The following is a 26,674-nucleotide window of genomic DNA, read 5'->3' as shown; positions in this document are numbered from 1 at the left end:
CAGTTTATCTTTCTTGTAGCCCTCAAATAGGTGGTTTGTGTGGGCTCAAATGGAGATGGTACCATTGTTTTTGGTCTCCATGTTTAGCAGGTAGTTGCTTCTGGAGGCACAGCACCACCTGTAGGGCACAAAGAATTACTGTCCCTCATTGAAGGAGAAAGAAAAAGTCATGTGGCTGTTCTTCAGAACCCCCAAAACAAGGGCTGATTATGCCTTTATTTAAACTCGCAATGGTGCAATTAGACAAGAAGGCTGTCCTGAGTGCATTCAAAGTTTCCTATGGCCATTAAACTTCTGTTGCCATTTATCAGGAATATTGAATTACAGTATCTAGGGCAATGTTCTGGGCAACAGTCCACGCTGCACTTCAAATCACTACATTTCAAAGCATTTACCAGGATTAGAGGTTGCCCACCCTCTGTCATTAACAGTGGCCTCTCCTGCATCTTCTTTTTTTTTTAAATTAGCAAGTGATATGGCACTGAATTACAGTTTGTGAAACTGCGCTGCCTATTTGAAATAGAACTGAATTTAAGAAGCTTAATTTAAAAATACAGTAGTTTGGAAGAGAAACTAAAGTTCCAACATTTTTATTTTCACTATTTTCCCCCCTCTCTTTACACTCTGACTGTTTTTTCCTAAGTAGAACCTCCGACTGCTGTCAAAGTAAGCTTCCTTCCCCACTCCTTTTGAAGTTAGCTAAGGAAACACAAGGGGCAGATTGTGTTGGTGAGCCTCAGCTGGATAGGCCAATGGGCAGCAGGAAAGGAGGCGGGTGCTTCAGTGGTGACTACTGGATTATAATGAGGTATGACCCTATTGAATGTAGTGAGGAGAGGGAAGTGAAAAGGAGGCAAAGGTACAAAACAGTGGCACCTGCATTATCTCACTGCTTTTGTTATCATCACTGCCACTGTTCCCACTGCCACAAAGGTCCTGTCACCATTCAAATCTTGCAGCTGGGTCAGCATACTTTTTATGTTGTCTGGGAGCCTATGGAACTTGCAGCTGGAACCTTTGCCAGCCACAGTGCCCATGTACTCTGGGAACAAACAGAAAAATATCTGCAGGGAAGGAAGAGAAGGGTACTGACTCCTTTCTCCTTGTTTGCACAGCACTCTGCTTTGCTCATTTTCTACACAGGCAGTACAGTGGTGCCTCGCTTAGCGATTGCGCCATTGAGCAGTGAAATCGCTTTGCGATGGACTTTTGGCCATCACTGGAGCGATCGCTTAGCGATGTCCCCTATGGCTAAAATTCGCTTTGCGATGATTGCGGGGAAGCGATCATGGCAAAGCGAACTTTTTAAACAGCTGATTGGCGGTTCCAAAATGGCCACCGCAAAAACAAAATGGCCGCCGCTGTTTTGCCTCGCTTTAGAGGCACCCAAAATGACCACCGCTATGGAGGAATTTTGCTTTAAGGTAAGTTTTTAGCCCATAGGAATGTATTAAACGCATTTTAATACGTTCCTATGTGCTTTTTAATATCGCTTAGCGATTAAATCATTTAGCAATGTTTTTCTGGAATGGATTAACATCGCTAAGTGAGGCACCACTGTACAAGGATACAGGGACACCTTCCATCAGGATGTTGCAGACGATGATAGTGGTGCAGTTTCACAAGTAGCTTGTATAAATTCAGCACTATGTCACTCGTCAAATTTTTTTAATGCTCCACAGCCAATGTCACTGTAGGACACACCCACCACTGACTCTGGCTGGTATGTATATTGGACTGATATCACCATTCACATATAACAAAAACAAAAAAGAAAAATATTGCAAGCAAAATTGCTAGAAAAATACACTAGCCCCTGCTGGCTGAACAAAAACTAACAAATGCTCATGAAAGAAGACCAGCATTACTTGCAATTAGTTGTATGTCATGCAGTGAACTGAAAATATATCAAATTTAAGCATGCCAACTCCACCAAAAATGTGGAGTAAACTGCAGTTTAATTAAACCCCAAAATTCACAAATATGATAACTTTCAAATCGTAACTTAATGTGCTTTGCAAATGTTTGGAGGGAGCAAAGAGAAACAGAAAAGACCCAAATTCATCCAATCCAGATGTGAGACCTGGCTTTCTTGTTTGAAGTTGGTTCCAAACTGGAGTGTGCATACTTGTAGAGTTACCTTGAGGTTGGAAGTTTCATCTATGGGGATGTAGAATTCATAGTCTTTCCTGACTCCCTAGACAAAGGGTTGCTAATTAGTGAACATTTCCCATTGCCTTCTATTGAAGCAATAGCTTTTTTTAAACTGGGAAAACAGACACATGGAAACACAGCAAACCTTGTATCAGAAAAGCTGGATACTTAATTTTGTTTACACCCTAGACAAAGAAATTGTCAACTACATCCAGGTAAAGAATCATAGCCAATGGCAAAAGGAAGATCTAGTACTCAGCTTGGAGCTGTCCTTGTTGAGTAGATGTCTTCACTGTGGTTGCAGATACTGCACTTTGTGGGTGATCACAAAACAAAGGAAGGCTAATTACCTTAGAGAAAGAACAAAGGAGTCGACCACGGATGTCTGAGCCAGCGGAGCCTAAAGGCAATGCCCTGAGAGCTCTTTTTATTAACTTAGCATGATTTACATAGTATGTTGTGAGAGAGACAGATAGGATACTAGTTACCTAATCGTAACCAGGATTGGCTGAAATAACCCTTTGATCTTATGCTCTACCTCTAAGTGAAACGGCAGAATAAGGGCTTACCCTGCCTGCTGGCAGCTGCCGCTTCCTGCCAGGAGTGTATGCACATCACTGGAACAGAATGCAGCTATAACATTTAAGCAGGTTTCGCATAGCACTCGACTATGGATATCTTCTATAGTCCAACAATAGCAACAACAAAAGACTATGAGCTCATTGTGCAAAATCCAAAAACAAATGTGGGCAATATGTTTATTAGACCATTGAAAGCTTGCAAACAGGCCACATTCAATTTTGGAACTTACTTTAACCAAGACAGCTGGTCTTCAACATCTCACTCTTTGTTGGTGTCATCTTCCTTGCCGAAGTTGGTTACCATCAAGGTGTACGATTTGGGAAACATTTCGGCAAACTCTGTAGTGACCAGCCTGATGGAGAGACCTACTAGATTTGGAGATTAGCCTGTCCAACAACAATTGCTCTTGATCTACAGAACTTACATTTCTAATAAAATACAATTGTTGGAGGAAAGCTTCCAGTCAGAGTGCCGGAACACCCTCTTGTTACTGCTGCCAGATGTTCTCCAAAATCATCTGAGAGCCAAGGATCTGTAAAAAGAGCCAGCAGGACTAGACAATTGGCACATAAACGGAATTTCTTCAGGCTCTCTTGGCTGAAAATGTTTGGTCTTGGGTGCATTTTCCTCTTCTGTTCTTCTTAAGCCAGGTTCTCCTGAGACTGAGCATTGGTTTTCCTATATTCTGCTTATCTGCTGGGCAGTGCATAATTTCCATGCAGTATATTGAAGTTGTTTGTCAGCTCTGGATGATGTGTCTTTTGACCCTCCATGCCAGCAAATCTAGCAGAACTGAAAATCTACCCTATACCATGGAAAGTGTGTAGTCTTTAAATATCTATGCTGTATCTGTCACCCCCTTTTCTTTCTTCCTACATGCATCAGCACTAACACTTACACATTTTATAGTACAAGTGGCACTGGAGTGGGACTCAGAAGACTGGGGGTTTGCCATGAAACTCAGTGGCAACCTTGTTTGATCCATACATCCTCAGCTTGATTTATCTCAGAGGGTCCTTGTGAGGATAAAGTGGGAAGAAGAATAGAATCATGTACACTACTTTGGAAAGTGTATAAATATAACTAATATTAATAATATTTGCAGCTTTCATTTCCTTATGTTGGTGCCTCAGGGAATTCCAGTTACCCTCCTGGTTGTCTCCCGCCAACAGCCATTAAGAGAAACTGTCAGAGCATGCTTACAGAGAAAGGACCTCAGGTTCATCCCTCATTTCTTGGCTCTGGAATTGGAAGACCCCAAGCTTCAGCCAGAGGAGGCTATTCAGTTTCATGGTTGAAAGCAGGAGAAGTTCTCTCCAACCCACAGGCTTCCAGAAATACCTGCTCTTTGACCATTGCTTCCCCTGTTTAGACACTTCAGAGCTTCTTTTACTTCCCAGCTCACCTCATTTCACCTGCTTGGCACAGCCACAGGGTCCCTCCACAATTGACTAGCAGCCCTCCAGTTCACAGTGCAGAAAGGATCTCTCTCTGTGTGGGCTGCCTGCTTTAGATCAGAAAGCCTTAGGCTGCCCAGTTGTCTTGGCTGGCGGGTGTCCCAGATGTTATCCTCCAAAAATAGCCCCATCTGTACATGAATGGGTTGCTGTAAGTCTGGGACTGTTAACTTTCAGGGAGAGTAATGATGTTTGCTATTAGTGAAAGTATGTCGTGCTTTACAGAAAAAGGGAGCTTTATATTTTGGAATTTGGAATTTTATTTTTTGCTTTTATTTTGAGGAGAGAGCAGAGAGGAGCTGACAGCCAGCATTATACAAATGTCTATCCTGAGCTCTTTTAGCTGTTTGTATGTCTATATACAAAGCTATTTATTTCCTGGTGATAATGACACCCTTCACTGCTCTATTTTTTCCCTTGATTGACATTTTTAACTACAGCATTGGGTAGCACAGTAGATTTTAAAGATGTAAATAACTGAAGTAATGCCTGGGAGACTGTTTTTTACAACTAACACATCCCTCTTATCTGATGATACGCAACTAGAGTGGTCGAAATGACTAGATAGGCGGGGTATAAATACAATAAATAAATAAATAAATAAATAAACAAACAAACAAACAAACAAACTAGGTTTAAGGGGTATTAACAGGATGAAGAGGGCTTGATCAGTACCTAAATCAGAAACTAACTGTATGCAACCGCTTTGAATATGAGCCAAATCAACAGTCAGACTTCTTCTGCCTGTGTAGTGACTAGCAAAGATGATAGATGTTTTATTTGATACATGGTGATATGCTTGAAATAACTGGCCAGGGCTTCTGGCAACCTTGCAAAAAAAAGCTTTGATGATATCTGACATTAGTTTAAGTCAAGGCTGGGATACCTGTTGGGCTTTAGTTCCCATCAGTTTTAGCCAGCCCAGCTATTGGCGAGTTAAGATAAGAGTAGCCATTTATCAATATCTAGAAGGCCAAAGGTACCCCAGCCTTGATTTTGTGCAGTGTTCTTGAGTGTCATCCTGAGCAAATGGGAAGTTTCCAGTGAAAGGAAGGAAGGTAATAAATGCATCACTGCAACCATTTCAGACTTGTTTGTTTGTTTAAGGACACCACCCCTTGAAACATACATACATATTTATTCAGTTGGTTGATTTAACATATTTTAATGTTAATGTCTTAATTTATTGTGGGTTTCCATATATGTAATGTTGTTGTTGTTGTTGTTGTTGTACACTGCCTTGTGTCCCTTTATTAGGAGAAAGCCTGGATAGTGAATGACTGACTGACTGACTGACTGACTGAATGAATGAATGAATGAATGAATAGAATAGAATAGAATAGAATATTTTACAAAGCTCATCAAAGCCACAGACTTGCAGAAGTGCCTGCTTCTTGTTTACCAGTCCCTCTTCCCTGAGAAGTCCTCAGGGTTTCCTTTCTCTATTTCTCTCACTTTACGCTGCCGCCTGCAAATGGCCTTAGACTTCCCGTCTGGGACTGGCATCAGTTCATAGTACAGGGAAGATTGGGGGGAGGGGACTGCCTGGCTTAAATCCAGAAAATCTTAGGCTGTGCGGTTGTTTCGCTGACAGGTATCCCAGATGTTGTCCTCCCAAAACAGCCTCTTATATACAGGAATGGGTTGCTACAGGTCTGGGAATGTAACTTTCTGGGAAAGAAATGATGTTTGCTATTAATGAAAATATGCCATTTGAAAGAAAAATGATGTTTTGCATTTAGCAATTCTTTCCTGTCCTTTTGGGGAATAGGGCAAAGAAGCTGACAGCCAGCAATTTATAAATGCCTATTTCAAGTTTATGAGCAGTTTATGTTTCTATCTAGAGAACCATTTTTCCTAGGTTTTGTTGTTGTTGTTCTTCCTAATGTCTATTAGATGTTTTTGCTCTGACATTTGTAAAGTATGGTATGAACCCCACAACCTGGTTTTCTCACTTCTCTTTCTCTTGCTTCTCTTTCTTACCTCTAAGCTGGGGACAAGGGTGAATGCGGCAGTCTGACACATCTGTCTGGTTATCTTACTTGAGTGTGTGTGTGAGAGAAAGGAAGTGACTGGACAACAGCTCTTTTCTCAGCCTGTGGGCACCATGGGACACCTGTCAGCCTCCCTCAGATTTACAGAAGGTGTGCAAGGACACTGACCAAAATCCTATTAGGGTTTGCATAACTTTCCGTGGCTGACTGTGGCTAATTTATGAGATGCTGGGGCACTTCTTCATTGTGCAGGCAAGTGTGTCTGACACCCACCCCAGCACAGTTTAGTATGGGCAAAACTTTATGTGAGCACCCGTAAGTTTCTAACCAATGATTACTCTTCCCAGTAATCCCAGTTTGTCAGAGAGATAATCCCCAAACTAAGGGCAGTACTATTAACAGAGAAGTTGGAGAAGAAGCCCACAGTGGCACAGAAGCAATATTAACTTATGGGTTCATCCTTTTGATCATTACCAGAGCACACACACTCCCTTTGTACATGATTCACATCCACACTTCAAAGAAAATGAGAATGCTTGCGTCTACTACACAAGTACATTTTGTTCTGACTAGCTAGGATGGGGATGTCAGAAGCCATGGCTTTCCCTTTGATTTGAAGAGAACAAAGGCAAGATGTCTTCTCTTTGGAGGAATAAGACAATGGTGCGAGAAAGACAGGGCACCAGCAATTTTAAGAATAGTAGTAAAAGGTTGAAGGCATTCACTACAGGTAAAAGTCTAGTGTTTGTGAGAAGGTCCTTCATCTGAAGTTTCTTTTCCCCATGCAAAGGCATGCATCTTCTTGAATATAAGCTGAGAAGTATCCAGTCATTGGGAGTTTAAAAAAAAAGACAATAACCAGAAATGGAAGGAGAAGAACCCATGACTTGTCAAACAGGTTTTTCATCTTGCTTTATATAAACACAGTGACATAATGTGTATGCAAAACATACTTAATTTTGCTACAATAACCTCAAATAGCCAGCCACAGCAGTTACTATGTTAGTTTTACACAGCTGGGAAATGTTGATCCTTAGTGTCATTTTTAGAGTAAATTCTGGGGAATCTTGATCATCTGCATTGCGCTGAAAATCGAATACGCTGGCAGGAAACAAACTGACTATATCCATGTTACAGCAATATCTGTTTATGATTATTTAGGGCTCGTTTAACTTTCAGGGGTCAGTGGCACAGAAGAATGAGATCTTTCATGTTTAGAGCATCTAAAGGGCATAAAAACGTTTACCTTATAGAGCATTTTCTACAATTGAATATTAAAGGAAATAAATTAAAAAACATATTAATACTTCCTCTGCTTATAGGACTGATTGCTTTCAGAGCATTTGAAATCCTTGCAGCATCATGTCTGCTATCGCCATCATTATTTTTTTTAAAAAAGGATTAAATGTCTGAATCTATAGAATGGGAAGCTATTGAGTGAATATCTGGCATTGCCCTATTTCACCCCTATCTGCTCTGGTGTTTTGCAGGCCGATGCTGGTTGGACGCCTTGGAACTGGCCTTGCGTTGCTCCAGCCTCTTCAGGCTCAGTGCATCCAAGCAAGGAAAGGATAGTGATATGAACTGCTCAACTGATTCTTCACATGCTGGGCTATACAACCTGCTACACACAGCTACAATCTCTGACCAAGAACTTTTCCAGTAAGGATGTGTTTTTGTTCATTCCGTCTATTCTGAAGTTTGTAACATTCCGATGGAAGAATTCTTTCTTAATTCATCTACTTTCTCTTTGCTGTAGCTAGCCAGGCCACAGCAGAATACATGAAAATTGTTTTGTAATAAGAGGATGATTTTATTTGAACTAGGACAGTGTCCAGATGGCAGGGGATCCTTTGTTGTATAGCTATCACCCTGTGCACAGCCTTTTGGAAAGTTGCATGTTTTTTTGTGGGGGGTTTGGGGGGGATTTGAAACACAACCTTATGCCTGTTTACAAAGAAGCAAGTCCTGCTGTATTCAGTGAAGCTTACTTGCATAATATTGCAGCTTCAAAGTTAAAACATACCCATGATGTCACAGATACATGAACAAAAACCTGGAAACATTGGCTTTTGAGCTACAGCTTTCAGTATCCGCATCAAGGTGTGGGAGTTATAGTCCAAAACAGTAACTTTTTCAAACTATACTCTTTAGCACAAAAAATATAAATTTATGTAGTATACCTTATAAAATATATCAGATTTTTAGTGCTTTGTTGAAGTAAACAAAACAAAACCTTGGAGACTGGAAAGTAGATTCCTTTTAGTCTTGTCTGAATAGCTGCAGCCCCAAAATGCTTCCGGGTCACTAATGAAGAAGAAAAAGAAGTTTCCGTGTTTTGAAGTAGGTGTGGCTGCACAGGGGTAGATGTATGGACTTGTTTAGCATTTGGCCCACCAGCACATCAGTTGTTGTACATAAGCCGCACATCAGTGCATAATGACAGAACTGGGAAGCAGGATGAAGTCACTGCAGCAGTCATTCTGCACTGAGTAATATATGGGAGAGGGAAGAGCATCCACAACCAGCACTGGCCCGATTATTGGGCAGAGTGAGGCAGTTTCCTTAGGCAGCTGATGTCAGATCACATAGAAGGAGTAGCAGAAGCCTCTTTCCGATTGTTCCACTCTGTAGGACAGGGGTAAGCAAATAATTTCTATAGTGGGGGGCACATGAAAAATCTGAACTGTGTTTGGGGGCCGAGCCAACTTTACTTAAAAATAAAATGAAACAGTGATGTTATGATTGCTTTTATTTTAAACTTGTTAATCTTCACAAATACTAAAGAGGTTTTTTGCGGTATGTTAAAGATAAGCAGCTGATCAACTTTAGACAAAAAGCTAAAAATGGTTTTGATGTTCAACTTGTTCAGTGAGAGACATCCAGTCTGTCTTGGGCTTGAACAAGTGCTTGAACACCGGACTGGAGCGACGACCGGCGGGCCATACAGGAGCGGCTCGCGGGCCGTATGTGGCCCTCGGGCTGCACTTTGCCCAGGTCTGCTGTAGGAGGACAAAGCAGTGTGTTGTAGGCCTATCCCACATGCCCTAAGCTAGCTTGCTGCCCTTGGGTAAGTTAAGTTGGTGGATGCAGTCCCATCAGTAATGTTGGCATAGATTTCATTGCTTGGCAGGTTGCTCTTGGTAGGTGGATATATGGCCAGTAGTATCTCATGGCCTGTTCTGCTTCCAGTGGTTTTTCAATGCTGTATGGTTTTCTAGAGTCCATAGTAGTTGTTTCTCCTGCTTCTTTTTCCTGTGAAGTTGTAATGGTAGAGGATACTTGCATCTATTATTATTATTATTATTATTATTATTATTATTATTATTATTATTATTATTATTATTATTATTATTATTATTATTATTATTATTATTATTATTATTATTATTATTATTATTATTATTCCCAAGAAGGGACACAAAGCTGCTCACAACATTAACATTCATACAATTAAAAAAACAGTAAGTTAAATATTAAAAGACAAATTAAACAATATATGGATTAAAATAAAAATAAAAGACTAAAACATGAAAAGGATTAAAATTATCTGCTAAAATGGGTTTCAGGTATTCAGTTATAACTGTTAAAAGCCTGCCTGAAGAGATGGGTCTTTAGCTTTTTTTAAAAGAATGAAAGGGAAGGGGCCACCCTGATCTCCCAGGGGAGTGTGTTCCATAGCCTGGGAGCTGCCACTGAGAAGGCCCTCTCCTGTGTCCCCATCATCTGTGCTTGTGCTGGCAATGGGACCAAGAGGAGGGCCTCCTCTGCTGATATTAATTGCCGAGAAGGCACATATAGGGTCCTTCAGGTAGCCTGGACCCAAGCTTTATAGGGCTCTATAGATAATGACCAGCACTTTGAATTGGGCCCGGAAAAAGACTGGTAGCCAGTGCAGTTCTTGTAACAAGTGCTTTATATGCTCCCTGTGGCTGGGCCCAGTCAGTAGTCTGGCTGCAGAGTTTTGCACCAGCTGACGTTACTGAACTGTCTTTAAGGCAGCCCCACATAGAGCATGTTACAGTAATCCAAACGGGATGTAACTAAGGCAGTGTGTCACTGTAGCCAAATCCGACATCTCAGTATTCTGAGCACAGCAATGGAATGTTTATTTTTCTTTCCCTTTCCTCTGCCTCCTGTTATGTGGAATTCAATGTTGTAATATATGGCAGTGGCCAATAGTTTAAATGGCTTTAAATGGGGATTGAACAAAGTTTGAGTATCAGTCAAGGTTGTGGTGGTGCTGTGGGTTAAACCGCAGAAGGCTCTGTGCTGCAAAGTCGGAAGACCAGCAGTTGTAAGATTGAATCCACTTGATGGAGTGAGTTCCCGTCACTTGTCCCAGCTCCTGCCAACCTAGCAGTACAAAAGCATGTAAAAATGCAAGTAGATGAATAGGTACCACTACGGTGGGAAGGTAACGGCGTTCTGTATCTAGTCGCGCTGGCCACATGACCATGGAAACTGTCTACGGACAGAAGCTGGCCTGGAAACAGGGATGAGCACCGCTGCCTAGAGTTCGACACGACTGGACTAAATGTCAAGGGGAACCTTTACCTTTACCTTTACCATTGCTCATTACAGTGGGTATCATATTTCCTCTGGGTTCAGAGGCAGCACACCTCTGAATATCAGGTCCTGCAGACCAATCACTGGACAAGGCTGTTTCCTTCATGTGCTCTTGTGTGAAATTGTTTGGCACTGGGAGGAAGCAGGATCCTGGGCTAGAAAGGACTTTGATTCATTCCCATTGTATTTACCCGACATTAGATGAGCATTCAGAACAACATCCTTCCATTTCTAAATGTTAAGACTATGAGTAAAAATCTGTGAGCCAGACATCAAGAAGGGATACAAATTGTGAACAAATATGAGGAGAACACTAAATCGGGAATCACCTGTATGGAATAGCATTTGTTCTCCAGCTGTTTTGGTAGTTCTGACAAAATACTTGGATGGCCTAGATTTGCTGTCAACAGTGTCTCACTTTGGGACTAATCTTACGATTAAACATCTTTACTCTTGGGAGTTAGGCCAATTAAGCTGACATGTTCTTAGTAGCAGGTTTGTTAATTACATTTAACACTTCAGAGTATTTAAACTTTGCTAAAAAAAATTAAGAAAATGTAGGTGTTGCTTTAAGGATGACAGTGGTCCTCTTTGGAAGAGTTTACTCTATGCTTCTTATGTTTCCGTGATGAATGAGTACAGTGCACGTTTGCCTATATGACAGAATGAATAGGGAATGGAGATTAATAGCTTCCTTTTGCTGGGGCAGCTACATAGGAATTGCCTGAAATATGGACCTCTGCTCCAGGTACTGGGCACAGAGTATTCTCTGACAGTGAAGGAGACCTGCTGTTTACTACTGATATGAATTTTTCCCCTCATGATCTTGAAGTTCGGGTTTATGGTTGGTTTTATGCTCTTCTGCTGCTGTTTTATAGTTCTAAATAATAATATTTACAACAGACCTAGCCGTTTCACTCCCGTAATCATAGAATCATAAACTATAGGAGTTGGAAGGGGCCCATAAGGCCATTGAGTCCAACCCCTTGCTCAGGGCAGGAATCCAAATCAAAGTATGGTTGCCTAATTTTTTTCTTGAATGCCTCCAGCCTCCGAGCACTCACTGCCTTCCAAGGTACTTGGTGAGTGCTCCAACACTGCAGGCATTTGTTTCATCCCCCCCCCCCACCTCCCCATGCATGTCCTTGGAATATAATGTCTGTTTTTCGCTACTGGATCTACTTAACTTTGATGTCTCTATGGCCATTAAGCTGGATTTTAAAGGTGGAGCAGGGGCAGGATTTCATTCTAAAGCTGGGGTGTCTGTTCGGTAAATTGTCATAGAGCTGGATAGTTCTGAAAAATAGTCTGTGCATTTAGAGTCTACTCCATCATTCTGTTCTTAGGGATGCTCCATTTAAAAGCTAGCAAGTGGTCATGTGGTATTAATATTTAGAGAGATTACAGATAAAGGTTTTATCTGCTTTGCGTCATTCTCTTACAAATGCAGCTGTTTCTCTTTATTTAGAGAGACAAATAAATTTTCCCTGAATTTAGAGCATCAATAAATTAAGCCCCCTGTCCCGTGCTGCATATTTGAGAAATTTAACACTAGCTGTTCCAGCAAATAACGGACACTTCTAATGAGGATTAAAAGCATGAATTATGAGCCATGAAGAAAACAATTCCACTTTCCTTTGGATCACAAAAACTTTGGCCATCCCCTAGGCACACATAAAGCCATGGATGGGTGTTTGGATCTCAGTGGGTGTTGCTAAGGAAGTCTCAGTTCATGTAAACCAATGGATTTTCTAAATCTGTCATCTGTTATAAATCCAAAGTCTGTTCAAGTCTTTGAACATGTGGCTATCCATTTGTGTATGAATGTGAACCAAGAACACCCCACACAGATTTCCTGCTATGAACTTCCAAAATACAGTGGCAAGCAATCACATTTCTATGACTTCCATATTGACTAACCCTTCCACACACAGCTGTTTCTTTTATATTTATTTTTTTCAGAACAAAAACAAATACAAAGGTGCAAAAAACGTACTACACAATCTAAACCAGTGGTTCTTAACCTTTGTTACTCAGGTGTTTTTGAACTGCAACTCCCAGAAACCTCAGCCAGCAGAGCTGATGGTGAAGGCTTCTGGGAGTTGCAGTCCAAAACCATCTGAGTAACAAAGGTTAAGAACCAGTGATCTAAGAACCAGTGCACCCCCTACCCACGGGACCCCTTAGAACAATACTTTTAATACGATTTTCCTTTCCAAAATTGTATTGATTGTTGTTTAGAGGCTTTCCCCTTTCCTTTCACTAGTACAGATTCCACAAATCTACCCCAAATAGCATAAAAAAATATTTGAACTTATTTCCCCTCTTTTCATCTTAAGTTCAGTAGTTAATTTATCATTTAAAATTAACAATGCCCCATACTTCATTATACCAATCTTCTAATTTTTGTCTTTCCAAAATCTAGCTATTAATATTATAGCACTTGTCATAGAATTGGAAATCAATTCCTTTGAAAATTGATAAAAATTGACAACAAAGCAATTTTAGAATTGAATTCAATATATTTTCCAAATATATCACATATTTCCTTAAAAACCAGTTTCCAAAATTTCTGAATCCGTTTATACTCCCACCACATATGATAATACATGCCAATTTCTTCATCACATTTCCAACAAGATTTAGAATAATCTGAATGTATTATATTCATTTTCACCGGAGTAATATACCACCTTAAACTGATTGTAAATTTTTTTCTTTATGCGATCTGAAGAGAAACCAGAGTATTTATTCTTACCAACATTAATCTTAAAACTCTCATCCTCCAAATTTTTATCCAATCCTCTATTTTGATTTCTGTCCTTAAATCATTTTCCTAAATTGATTTCAAGCCTTCGGTTTCTGTCTCTTTTTCCTCTTGTTCCAAAATTAGGTTATATATTCTACTTACTACTCCCTTCATCAAAGCATCTTTCTGCATATCTTCATGTGATGACAGAAATTGTTCGTACTTAGTGTATTCTCTACATTTGCCATTAATTTTCAGCCATTCATTTGTCCAACTATCTAATTGGATATAGTTACACCATGACAATCTATTCGTTTGATATTTAACTATAATCTGATCTTTCAATCTCATTTTAATCATCCAATCCTTCAATCTAGGAACTTTTTTGTGCTCAAACAAATTAACTAAACCCTTCAAGTTTGCTGGAAAGTTTTCTGAGGGTCAGATTATACATTACAGATAACTCATCATTTGAAAAGGGATTTCTTAAATGCTCATTGTATGTGATTGTCAAAGCAGGTGGTTTTCTCCCTTAGAATTTGCAAATTAGTTCACCTTATTTTGTGATGGGTCCTTGGGAGCTAAACGCAGGTTTCAGGTGTGATTTACAAGTCTGATTTTTCAGATAGGAAGGATTGCCTGAATCACAGATCTTAAACATAAATGTGATTTCAGCTCTGATGGCCTGGTAAACATTTTTTGATCCCAGCGCATGTGAGAGGCCACACAAGCCACAAGACCCCCAACTTTACACACACACACACACACACACAGAGAGAGAGAGAGAGAGAGAGAGAGAGAGAGAGAGAGAGAGAGAGAGAGAGAGAGAGTCTCTGGTTATTTATCCATTTGTGATTTGGATTGTGGGGTTTGAGGGTTTCATGGAAGGCAAAGTGAGTTCCCCAAAACTGCTTTGTGTGGAAACTTTGCCCCCAAAGCCAGTGGTTTTAGTTTTGCTTTGTTTGTTGTTTTTTTAACTTGGAAGGAGATGGCCACATGAGGCTGGGGGTTTGGGGAAGGCAACAATGCCCTTCATGGGGCCCACCTGAGCTAAGGCATCTTTGGCTGAACAGTTCAAATATCCAAAGGATATTCCCTGCAGTGCAAAACCATACTTCTTAGCCTTATGGCCTGTATAGCTCAGACTGACCGATGAGCAACATATCCAAATAAAACGTAATAACCGTTTGTGTGTTTCAGCCTTAATGAATCAGCTCTGGAGAATCATCATCTGGAAAATGATGCTTTCTCAGACAAATCGGAAAGGGACAACATTGAGGAGTCTGAGAATGAAATGCACGAAAACAGCCGGAAGACAAATGAAAGTGAGAGTGATCAATCCGAAATCCACGGGGAGTTGGAAAAGAAAGGGACAACTTATATCGAACAGAATTATGAAGAATTTGGGGAGGTAGGAACCATTTTAACTTATCTTTCCATAGAAATTGTCTTGGGTCTGTCATCAACCTGAGTTGACTTCACTCTTCCACCGACCTATTCACTCCATTCATTCTGTTATGACAGAAACCTCTTTATTCCACACTGTTTTTTCCTAGCCCTTTTGATATCAATTTATGTAGCCAGTATGTCCAGGTTACAGTTTTGGACTACAGCTCAGGAGACTTGGTTTCAAGTCTTCACTCAGCCATGGAACTCACTGGGTGGCCTTGGGCTAGTCCATTTCTCAGCATTACCTATTTCACAGGGTGGTTGTCAGGATAAAATGAGGGAAGGAGAGACATGTTCCCTGCCCTCAGCTCACTAGAAGAAAGATGGGCATAAAATAAATACAGAAAGAAAGAAAGTAGTGGTGCTTGTACGACAGTTGGAGAGCAGGCTGCTCTTCTCCTGGCCCACTTCCAGGACTGCTGAGATTTTCAACTTAGTGTTGTCATAAAAAGCTGTGTAGTAACTGACAAGGCCGTTTGCCACAACAGCAGGAGAGGAGCCATTTCTCAAAAACTGGTGTTCCCAAGGAAATTTAATGTGCTTCATCCCAAGGACAGGTGCAAAGTATGATAGTTTTTATTTCTTCTTGAGAACAAAACAAGCTGTTATTGAGCAGTGATAAGGTCAGAGGTCTACATTTAATAGCTTATTAGGACCACAGCATTATTTTCCATCCTATCTAATAGCTTTGCGACAAACTATCAAGTCCAATTAGTGGAGGCTTTATTAGCCTTACCCTATTGTACTTTTTATGATAAATCTAAAGCCAATCATCAATTGCATATTATATAGAATTGGGCTAGTTGGATTAAATGGGCTATGTGTGGGGGGGGGAAACTTGAAAAGAAAAATTGTGAAACAATTGGACATGCATTTTTAATATGGAATCACATTATACTATGCTTAGCTGGTCTTACTCTGTCGCAGATGTGTTTAGATTTTCAGCCTGAGTCATTGTCCCACTTGACGCCTTATGGCAGGAAAACCTGTTTCCACGGAGCCTGTGGAAGTCGCTTTTCCTGCCTGTATGGAACATTTACTGATGTATAAATGTAAACTGTTCCTAGGCAACACATACTATAAATGGGATTGGTTAGTCATTTACAAAGGTATTGCTCTCAGGAGACTTGTGAACAGATTCTTAAACTGATGGTGAAGGGAAAGGATAGTTTTTAGGCAAAGAAAAAAATACCTAGGGAAAAATTAGCAAAGAATCTGAAGCAAAAGCAAGGTTGCTCTGAACTAGGAGCATGGAAAATGTGCCTCTCCAAATTTTGTCGGACTGCAGCTTCTGGCCATCTAAGCAATGGTTCTCCTTGAGCATCCCATCATTAGACCTAAATAAATGTTTGAGTATCATCACTCTGCCATAACTCATTTCCAAAATGTTCAATATTTTCTGCTTATGATTTATATGAAGGGATCTATCCCTAGTTCATACAAAAGCAAACTCCCATAGATTACTATTCAGTTAAAGGCACTGAAAAAAAATCCTAAGGCAGTTGTTGGTAAAAATTAATTTTAACTGCAATTTCCCCCATTTTTCTGGCCCAAAGTCTTTATCTAAGACAAATATTTTTTTCTCCAGTAGACATTTACCGTGTGTTGTGACCACATATAATGTACATGCAAAGATTATTTGGGAAGTTGTTTGTCCCCTTCCCTGATTTTGAAATGGTGTTTAGATGTTACTGTCAACTGTATGCAAACTGTAAATAGCCAAAGTTTGATTATCCTAGCTTGGTTTGACAATGCTAAAAATTCCAGTAACATGCCATAAATCATTATATATTGTTGTGTATTGCCATGTTGTTTTTGATTGCATGATCGTTATGTGGGTTCTCAAGAATTTTAACCTATAAACCTGAAAGAAAGAAAGAAAGAAAGAAAGAAAGGAAGGAAGGAAGGAAGGAAGGAAGGAAGGAAGGAAGGAAGGAAGGAAGGAAGGAAGGAAGGAAGGAAGGAAGGAAGGAAGGAAGGAAGGAAGGAAGGAAGGAAGGAAGGAAGGAAGGAAGGAAGGAAGGAAGGAAGGAAGGAAGGAAGGAAGGAAGGAAGGAAGGAAGGAAGGAAGGAAGGAAGGAAGGAAGGAAGGAAGGAAGGAAGGAAGGAAGGAAGGAAGGAAGGAAAGGAAGGAAGGAAGGAAGGAAGGAAGGAAGGAAGGAAGGAAGGAAGGAAGGAAGGAAGGAAGGAAGGAAGGAAGGAAGGAAGGAAGGAAGGAAGGAAGGAAGGAAGGAAGGAAGGAAGGAAGGAAGGAAGGAAGGAAGGAAGGAAGGAAGGAAGGAAGGAAGGAAGGAAGGAAGGAAAGGAAGGAAGGAAGGAAGGAAGGAAGGAAGGAAGGAAGGAAGGAAGGAAGGAAGGAAGGAAGGAAGAAGGAAGGAAGGAAGGAAGGAAGGAAGGAAGGAAGGAAGGAAGGAAGGAAGGAAGGAAGGAAGGAAGGAAGGAAGGAAGGAAGGAAGGAAGGAAGGGAAGGAAGGAAGGAAGGAAGGAAGGAAGGAAGGAAGGAAGGAAGGAAGGAAGGAAGGAAGGAAGGAAGGAAGGAAGGAAGGAAGGAAGGGAGGGAGGGAGGGAGGGAGGAGGGAGGAAGGAAGGAAGGAAGGAAGGAAGGAAGGAAGGAAGGAAGGAAGGAAGGAAGGAATCTGTTTAAATGATAAAACACGTTTTTGAGAGTTGGAGAGAGACAAAAGCACCAGACATTGTGTAATTTTGTGCTTGAAGTATTTGATGTGTTGCGTTGAAAAGAGCTGAATTTCTATCTGTGTGGGCTATACAGGTTTAAGACCAAGATCAATGACCACATGCAGTTAGCAAACATATCTGATGAAAGTGCAGGTTGATCGCAAGTGCAGCCTATAATTCAACTGGAAGAGTTTTTGTTTAATGGCTTCCATTATCTGAGGAGGACCAAGCTTAGAGATGTTGTTTGTCTGGCACAAGATGGGTTATAACGAATGAAAATCAATAGAGAGAAAAAGAAAGGTTTGATTGCTCTGTGTTGGTAAGTTTGCTCTCTGTCCGGGTGAGCTCTGTACTTGTCCAAGTGACACAGTGCTGAATTCCATCCATGAACATGTGCAGGGACCAATAGTGTGTGGCTCAAGAGGTGCATGTCCCTTTCAGTCTGCTGACGTTTTATTTGCATGAAGCCACACCATTTCCCAGTATCCTCTGTGGTGTCTTGTTGCTTCGTGCATTCAGCTCCTTTACCACTCAGACTGTCCTCTTCTTTCACATGAAGTAACAGACAGATTGTGAGAGACTTCTGCACAGCCACCTTGCTGTGTCAGTTAAAACTTACAAGTTGTTTTAGTAATAAAGTCGAGGTCTTTAGCTGCTTGAAGTTCTTAAATTTTCACCCTCCTGATGGATTTGGGACTCTAGGGTCAATATTATGCATTTCTGCTGGACATCGTGACTAGGAAGTAAATGTGGTTGTTAATGCAAGAAATGAAATGATAAATTGACCTGTGGAATGTGTTTTAATCTGCATGAATGTTTTCAGATTATGCTCAGTCCTGTTCAGTTGCTAACAAAGATCAGAACTAAATAGAAAAGTGATGCCCACAGGAACTTCTTGATTGCATGCATGTGTTTCGGGATTATCCCAGCACCTAGTCTGTGCAGTATGCCAGGTAGCTGGTCCACAGTTTAGAAAAGTTCCTTTTTTTGGTATATAGTTCTTAGAATTCCCTAGTCAGCATAGCCTTTGGAAGGCGTAGTAAAAGAAAAAAAAAAAGAACGAACGAACGAACGAACGAACGAACGAACGAACGAACGAAAGAAAGAAAGAAAGAAAGAAAGAAAGAAAGAAAGAAAGAAAGAAAGAAAGAAAGAAAGAAAGAAAGAAAGAAAGAAAGAAAGAAAGAAAGAACAAGATCCTAATCTATATATAGTATGGTAATTCTGGAAAGTAAAAATTCGTGAGTGTATAGGTGGAGTTGATGGTATAAGAGCAGAGTTTTCTCTTGTGCAAGACATTCCTGCTGAGTAGACACCTAGAGCAGTTTGTGACTGATTAGTTGTGCTGTCAGCTGAGCCCAGCTGAAGCTCTTCCATAACAGAGGTTCAGGGTAACCAGAATGTTTTTCCTCTTCAGACCGGTGAATGCTCTCAGACTGAAACAGTGTCTGAGGAAAACAAGAGCTTGATGTGGATCCTTCTGAAGCAACTGCGGCCTGGCATGGACTTGTCTCGTGTCGTCCTGCCCACTTTCATCTTAGAACCGCGCTCCTTTCTCAATAAGCTTTCTGATTATTATTACCACGCTGACCTACTTTCCCAGTAAGTAAGCACTTCTTGGGCGGGCCTTTGATGAAAGAGTGCACATCTGTCCACAGATGTGCAAAGAGTGCCAACTTAGTTAAATCTAGGATGCTTAACAGGTCTGCCTGATAGTGTGCTTGTGCCTCAGAGTTAATCAGGGTAGTAAATCAGGCCAGGAATTCATTCTGGTGGTCTTCAGACATAAACTGCTGCTATCAACCCCAATGAGGATAGCAAGCAGTAAGGGAGGAGTCAACACCTTGATGCCGATTCGCACTGTTCTCCTCTTGCAAACCGAAAGTCAAGACTAAAGGCACACTCACTGAGATATATGGGACAAATAGAAGAATGTAAGGAAGAGAAATTGTGAACATATAATAAGCAATAATAAAGTAAATAATCAAGTCATCTTTGAAGTCATGGGGCAGAAAAACATGTTTTTTATTTTTTTGGAAAATAAATTTGTTTAAAATGAAATCTAAATGGACAGTGTGGCAAGGCATGGGTTGAGCTTTAATGTGCTCTCACGCTTGATGGGCAAAATATCTCAACACATGTTATGGAATTTCTAGCAAATGTCAATAACATCTTGTTCAAAAGGGAAGAACAAAGATATGTGACAGCATTTAGTGCATTTTGTCTGTACGTTTTTGCAACATTGGGACTGTGAGGCTATAGGCAGTGCTTTGAAAAGCTATTGTTCATTACTATGGCTCTTGGATTATAGTAAGTTTCCCAATATCTTCTTACAGATTATGCATTCTAAGAATTTATAGAGACATAGAATTTTCCCTGGGTCTGGTTGCTTTGTGGAATAGCACATGTAAATCCTTGATTCTAATAACCAAAAATCAAATGCGTCATAAGGAAGACAAAGGTACAACAGGCCAGGGATGCTCATGGACAGATGAAGTATCAGGGTGGTGTGCAAGGATTTTATTCCAGGTGCTTTTTTAGTTGAACCATCATTTGTCCAGTGATCACTGGGCTAGTCCAATCTCAAGGAGTCAGATTGTTTTCCTTTTATTTAAACCTTTACTGCATGAAAACAAATCACATTTATTTCTTAAATTATATATTTTAAATACAGTGCTCCTAGTTCCTGTGCTAAGTCACGTTCTACTTTGCCCATTAGTAGGAAGGTTTTAGAGGGAAAGTTTAAAGTTTCTACATTATGTTGGTGTTTAATCATTCTTAGGGCCCCTGACACGATTCCACAATAATCCTTATTCTCCATGAAGATGTGTGGATGTACCACAACCACTCAGAGAAAGTTAAACAGTTTTTATTCTTCCTTCTTATAGAGCTGCCCTTGAAGAAGATCCATATTCCCGCATCCAGCAAGTCTTGAGGTGGTACCTGTCAGGCTTTTATAAGAAGCCGAAGGTAAGGCAGTGTGGTTAAATTACTAGGCAGTCCTTGAGGTATCAGAGCTTGGAACCATTCCTTTTTTTGAACGGCACATCCCAGCATCTCACAGACAGCCTGGGAGCCATTGGCGGTTCTGTTAGCTGTCTTCTGAAACACTCATCGTTCCAGACTCTGCAAAAGATGGGTTTGAGCAATTCAGGTGGAGGGAGTCCTATCTCTCTCCACCTCCACCGCAGGGGACATTTACTGGAACTTATCTCTGGTGTGATCCTATCTATTTCTTCTTTTCCAGGGAATAAAAAAGCCATACAATCCCATCTTAGGAGAAACCTTTCGTTGTTGCTGGTTTCACCCCCAGACCAACAGTCACACATTTTACATAGCAGAGCAGGTAAGTCTGGGCTTCTGTTTGTGCCAGAATTAAACTAAGCATCTTGAACTATGTAGCACCATCTAAATGAAGTCCATATATGAGCAATTTTTTATCCTGCTGTCTTCCCTTACAGGTTTCTCATCACCCTCCAGTATCAGCCTTTCATGTCAGTAACAGGAAGGATGGGTTCTGTATTACTGGCAGCATTCTAGCTAGATCGAAATTTTATGGTAAGACTTGAGGGTCAAACAGGGATCTATGCCAGGGAAGAATTTGTTCTGGAGTGATTTCTGAATTCTGCCTTTTGCTTCTGTAGGCAGAAAGAAAAGCAAAGTGGGACAAATTTTATTATGGCTCATATGATAATTCAGTCCTTCCTTTGAAATGTCCGCTTCACTTAGGTTGGAGACAGATATACCTTTTAGGATCATTTAAGACTACAGTAGGATCCCCCCCTATATACAGGATCAGCATCTAATGATTCATTTATCCACAGTCTGAAAATATCAAACATTTTAAAAGAAAAACCCTAGAAATATATACTTCTAAAGATGAAGTTATCAGACCTAGCCAGTAGAGGGAGCCAGAGGCCATGTTATGCATAGAGTTCGTTAGAGAAATATAGTTTCATGGTGTTTTTACCAGAACTGACCTACAACTGACCAGTAAAACCTACAACTGACCAGTAAAGGGAGGCAGAGACGATGCTATGTATAGCATTCACTATTCAAATAGTGTTTGCTATAATTTGAGTTTTTCAGTATTGGGGGGGGGGCTTGGAACTGGTCCCAAGGGTGCAGGGGTCCTAATGTAATAAGAAATTGCAACACTTTCGCCATGCTGAAGTATACCAGGTTTTCTATATTGATCTGCAATGCTGCCGCAGGCACCAATAAAGAAAAACTAGTAGAAGTTGTCCTACTGGCTCCTCCTCTTAGAAGCACCTCCCCTAAAAAAGGAGGGTGGATTCTGTATTTTTAAAAATGGAAAGTAAACCAAATCCAGATTCTTGATCTTTCTTCCATTCTCCACTTGTAAGAGGAGCAACAGTGACCTAGATAGATAATCATTTGTACTATTGTACCCCCAGGTAATTCGCTTTCCGCATTATTGGATGGGCAAGCGAAGCTTACATTCCTAAGCAGCGGCGAAGAATACATTATTACCATGCCGTATGCACACTGCAAAGGTGGGATATTGCTGGGGTTCTGGGCATAGAATTGCATGCTTTCTGTTCTTTCCTGCCTTGGATTCTTTTCTCTTCCTTAAAGACATATTCATTAACAAAAATAGGTTTTCCTAAGTGTAACAACTTGAGATCAGAGGTGATCTCTTTTCAAAAAGACTGCAGAAGGCAAGGGTCTCAGTGAGATGGGAATGGAGCTAATTAGAATTTCTTGCCACACCTCATACATAGAAGCGATCGGTTGGAAAAAGCTGGAAGACAATAATTTCAGACAGTAGACCTTCAGCTGTGCCTCCATAAGTTCAAATACACTTGAAGTTCATACGGGGGAGGTTAATATCGGATGATGAATACCCAACACCCCAATGACCTAGTTACAACCATCAAATCAAGACAGACAGTTTATCTTAAATTGCAATGTCCAATTTTATGCATTTTATACAGAAGTAAAATCTGCACAGTTATTCAGCGAAGTCATTCTTAGGATGCATTGTTAGGACCCAATTTGCTTTGCTTGCAAATTGTCAACTTTAAATGAGCTTTCTTGAAGCTACAGAATGCCATCCGGTGTTTGTTCCCTCTCAATTGGGGTGAGGGGAGGAGTTTCTGTTTGTCTTCTTGCTCTGACTGAGCTGCATGTCATTGTCTTTGCTGCTCTCTGATTTTCATTAGGAGTCAGCAGAAGCAGACCTAAGCAGATGAAAAACAAATTCCCTCACTGGATGTATAGCTGGGTGTCGTGCCTGGAACAGATGCTTGTGCACCTGCCATCCAGGGGAATGGATTTTCATCTTTCTAAATCTTTGCTGTGGGTCAAGATGGAATGGGGGGTCCCCTTTTCATCTTCTTAGTTGCTCCAACAGTACTTACCCTGTGTTAAAATCCACATACAGCAGCAACACTGTTGGCTAAAACAATCCTGTGTGAGGTCTTTCTTACCCCCACTTCCTTGCAATATAATAAGTTGTTGTGATCTTCAAATAGTGCTGTGCTGCCGTCTCTCCTCTCTTGCTCCTTGACTAGCATCAAATGAACACTTTGCTTTGCTGCTCCTCTTCCTCCCATCAGTTGTGCAGTTGGAGCCATAGGCTGTTTCAACCAGCAAGAGGTGAAATGGCACCCAAGAAGCAGTGGATTCTAGGCCAGCACACAACTAGGCCAGGATGGTCCAGGCAGAATGAACAGCAGGCAGGGTGTAGACCACCCTGCGATCTACCGACTTAACGCTGGTTTACATTCTGCCTGCCCCTGTAGAGGCAAAACCATGTGATCCAGTGGTTTTGTTGCTGGGCGAATACTCAAGAAATCTGGATTCTAGTCACCGCCCAGTCATAACATGGGGTGACCTTGGGCTAGTAACACACTCTCAGCTGGATCTACTGTACCTCTCAGTGTTGTTTTGTCAATAAAGTGAGAGAGACAGACATATTGCCTTATTGTGGCTAATACTAATACTATTGTAACTAATACTTTAAAAACAGAAAAACTACATTTTTTCTGAATCTCAAAGGTCTTGCCCTTTTTAGTTTTTTTTTTCAAAAGTGATGAAGGACACAAGGTGATGATATCTATATATTATAATTAATATTATATAATTAGTTATATCATTTATATGTATGTATAATTTATATAATTAATTATTTAGGTAATGTTATATAACCAAAGAGCCTTTCATTGTCATTTTATGCATGATATAATGAGAGGGACTGGTTTCACATAGGTAATAGTGTCTGGAAACATATATGCATCCTTTGAAAACATGACGTCCTATTAACAATGTTGACTTTTCTGTTTCTAGGAATTCTGTATGGCACCATGACCATGGAACTTGGAGGGAAGGTGACAATTGACTGTGAGAAAAGCAACCACCGGGCAGAACTGGAATTCAAGTTAAAGGTAACCAACAATGTATTCTCGAAGGCTTTCACGGCTGGGATCCAATGGTTGTTTTAGGTTTTTCGGGCTGTTTGGCCGTGTACTGAACATGTGTTTGGGTTGTTTGGCCATTTTCGAACACGGCCAAACAGTCCAAAAAAACCTACAACAGCCAACGTAACTATCAATGTTTTACATTTTGAAACTGGTCTTCAGTACTACGGCTCCACTTAGTAAACCTTGCCCCCTCCCCCCCCCGGAACACACACCTGCATGTTTTCTACCCCAATCGCCTGTTCTAAGTGTGTGGGCTGGTCTTGCAAGGCATCCCAGATAAGGATTATGTCGATGAAATCCTAAAATTGCTGCCCTCCTCACAAGGGAGAGCCTAAACAGGGAGGTTAGCAGCACTTCTCCAAAGTGGTTCAGGTTTCATTAAGCCTCTTTAGCAGACATGGGCAGTGTTTGGGGACATCCCTGTCCTTGGCCAGACAGAGTAGAGCACCCCAGTCCCAAATCCCCCAAGCCCTGCGACCCAGCCAGTCACTTTGGATTTTTGGAAGAAAGTCTTTTGGGGCCTAAAGGAGATTGGGGAATTAAAATTACATTGAAATGACAGGTCTGTGCCCCTCCCCAACATCTTCTAGAGTTTTATGGTACGCTATGTTGGAGATGAAAAATATTTGGCGGGTCCTCGGGTTAGGGAGAGGTCACCCATGTTGTTAAGACATAGTCTTATGCAGGAAACAGTGGTGTAGTAGAGTCAGGACTGGCAGGGCCAAGACACTGGGATGTTTTGATTAGCAGGGACAGTGGCATCAGCTGCTACCTCCACTTCTTTGCCAGGTTGCTTCTCTGTGGCTGTCACTGGATCCTAATAAATAGAGTATAATGCTATGTAGTATTGCTGTTTGAATGGTACCGGTGCTCTTTGAGGTGTGTACATGTACATACATATTCATGCAAAGGGATATGGATCAAAAAGCCATCTCACATTTTTGGATTGTTATTGATGCACACCTCCACTTCTACATTTCACATCATGGCATGAATTATAATGTGACCTTTAAGAACTCATTATTAAGTACCAGATCTGTCCCAGGTTGGTGCACAGACTGTAATCCAAACAGTGCAGTCAGAACCCTCTTGGATTCACACAGTGTTGCAAGTAGGCAATCATGCCCACTATCCTGGCTGCAAGGCTGACCAGCCATTGTACTCCCTTGCTTTGCTGGATCTGGGAAGTGGTTGTGTGATGGGTGGCAAGCCAGAGGAGAAAAACCGCTACAGGATTGCCTTTGAATGTACATTTTTTTTTCTTAATAGGATTTTGGACTGTGTAGGTTGAACTTGCCTAAACATGCACCAAATAATTAATTATCTGAGTGTTTATCCAAGCCGTCCAAAGAGCCCTTCATTATGCAACCAGCTAAAGCATGGGCCTGCTTGACCCCTGTTTGGTGCACTGCCAGAATTAAAGCAACGACTCTTCCTTGGCCGCTCTTAAAATCCAGAATCTGAAATTCCAGTGAGACAGGACTCCCTGGAAAAGCCAACAGTGCTTGGAAAAGAGGAAGACTGGATATGAGACAGAAAGCCATGAGCCTTTAGTTTGCAAGGGCTGAACCAGAGCTATTAATGACAGGACCTTTTGAATGTCATTTATTCATAAACAGAAGTGACTGATGGCACAGAACGACAAGCATCTAGATTCTTGGCTGGCCTCCAGTTTCTTCTAGGCTGGATTGCATTTTTTTTAAACTTTTTAAACTCTCTCCCAACAGCCGTTCTTTGGTGGCAGCACAAGCATTAATCAAATCTCGGGGAAGATTAAATCAGGAGAAGAAGTGCTGGCAAGCCTCGATGGTCACTGGGTAAGAAAAAGTAATCTTCTTTACTGACAGTTTAGAAACGCAAGCACAGACTGGAGCAGGGGCTGAGGGACTGGTGGGAATGGTTGTGGTTTTGTTTTTGTTTTTGTTTTTTTTTAAAAAAGCTGCTTTGAAGTAGAGCATGAATTTTAAAACAATAGGTTCTCTCTGGTAAAACTGCTGCAACAGGCAGTTCAATTTGCTCAGACATAAATCTTGCTGTCCTGGTTAATACTCTGCTAGCACCAGTTTTGAAATCCTGGATTGATAACAGTTTAGAAAATGAACCTCAGAGTGAAGCAGTAGCTGATGAGATGAAGGGTGGCGCTTCCTAGTGAATGGAAGGGCCTTTGGAGCAATGGGGTCACTTGGTGGAATTTGCAGGGCTATAAGAATGAAGCATTTGCCCTTGGAGAGAAAGAAGTGTGAGCCCTTTCCCTGAGACTCTCCTGTGCTTCCAGCTACAAAGACTACATATCCCAGGCTGGACCCTATCAGCTGGTACAAAACAGTAGGGGGAGCAACATGGTCGAAGCACCCCAAACATTTGGATTGCAAAGCCCCAATTGGTGGGACAGTATGTTTAGCCCCTGAAATCAGCAGCTAGAGGAAGCGATCCATAAGAAATAAATTCTTGTTTATAGAACAAGGGAGAGCCTTTCAGATATTCAAAAAATACCATTTATTTCGTTCATAGTCAGACAAGGTGTGCTCCTTCATCTGGTGTTCAACATCAGCCCCATTCAGCATAGTCAGTGGCGAAGGATCATGGGGTTGGAGCCCA

At 41.0% G+C, this 26,674-nt stretch overlaps 1 protein-coding gene across 4 annotated transcripts in view; it reads left to right on the top strand.

The window, feature by feature from the left end:
- Positions 1-26,674, top strand: part of OSBPL5 (oxysterol binding protein like 5) — a 192,882-nt gene that overhangs the window by 153,186 nt on the left and 13,022 nt on the right. For all 4 annotated transcript variants that reach the window (XM_078383847.1, XM_072985680.2, XM_072985679.2 and 1 more), the window contains exons 8-16: positions 7,678-7,849; positions 14,706-14,916; positions 19,048-19,232; positions 20,519-20,600; positions 20,878-20,976; positions 21,092-21,188; positions 22,049-22,147; positions 23,943-24,040; positions 25,804-25,893. In XM_078383847.1, coding sequence (XP_078239973.1) covers positions 7,678-7,849; positions 14,706-14,916; positions 19,048-19,232; positions 20,519-20,600; positions 20,878-20,976; positions 21,092-21,188; positions 22,049-22,147; positions 23,943-24,040; positions 25,804-25,893 — 1,133 coding nt within the window. The remainder of the gene's footprint in view (positions 1-7,677; positions 7,850-14,705; positions 14,917-19,047; positions 19,233-20,518; positions 20,601-20,877; positions 20,977-21,091; positions 21,189-22,048; positions 22,148-23,942; positions 24,041-25,803; positions 25,894-26,674) is intronic.

This window comes from Pogona vitticeps, chromosome 1 (assembly GCF_051106095.1).
Source record: "Pogona vitticeps strain Pit_001003342236 chromosome 1, PviZW2.1, whole genome shotgun sequence".
In the NCBI taxonomy this organism is placed as follows: domain Eukaryota; kingdom Metazoa; phylum Chordata; class Lepidosauria; order Squamata; family Agamidae; genus Pogona; species Pogona vitticeps.
This window is presented reverse-complemented; position numbering and strand designations above follow the sequence as displayed.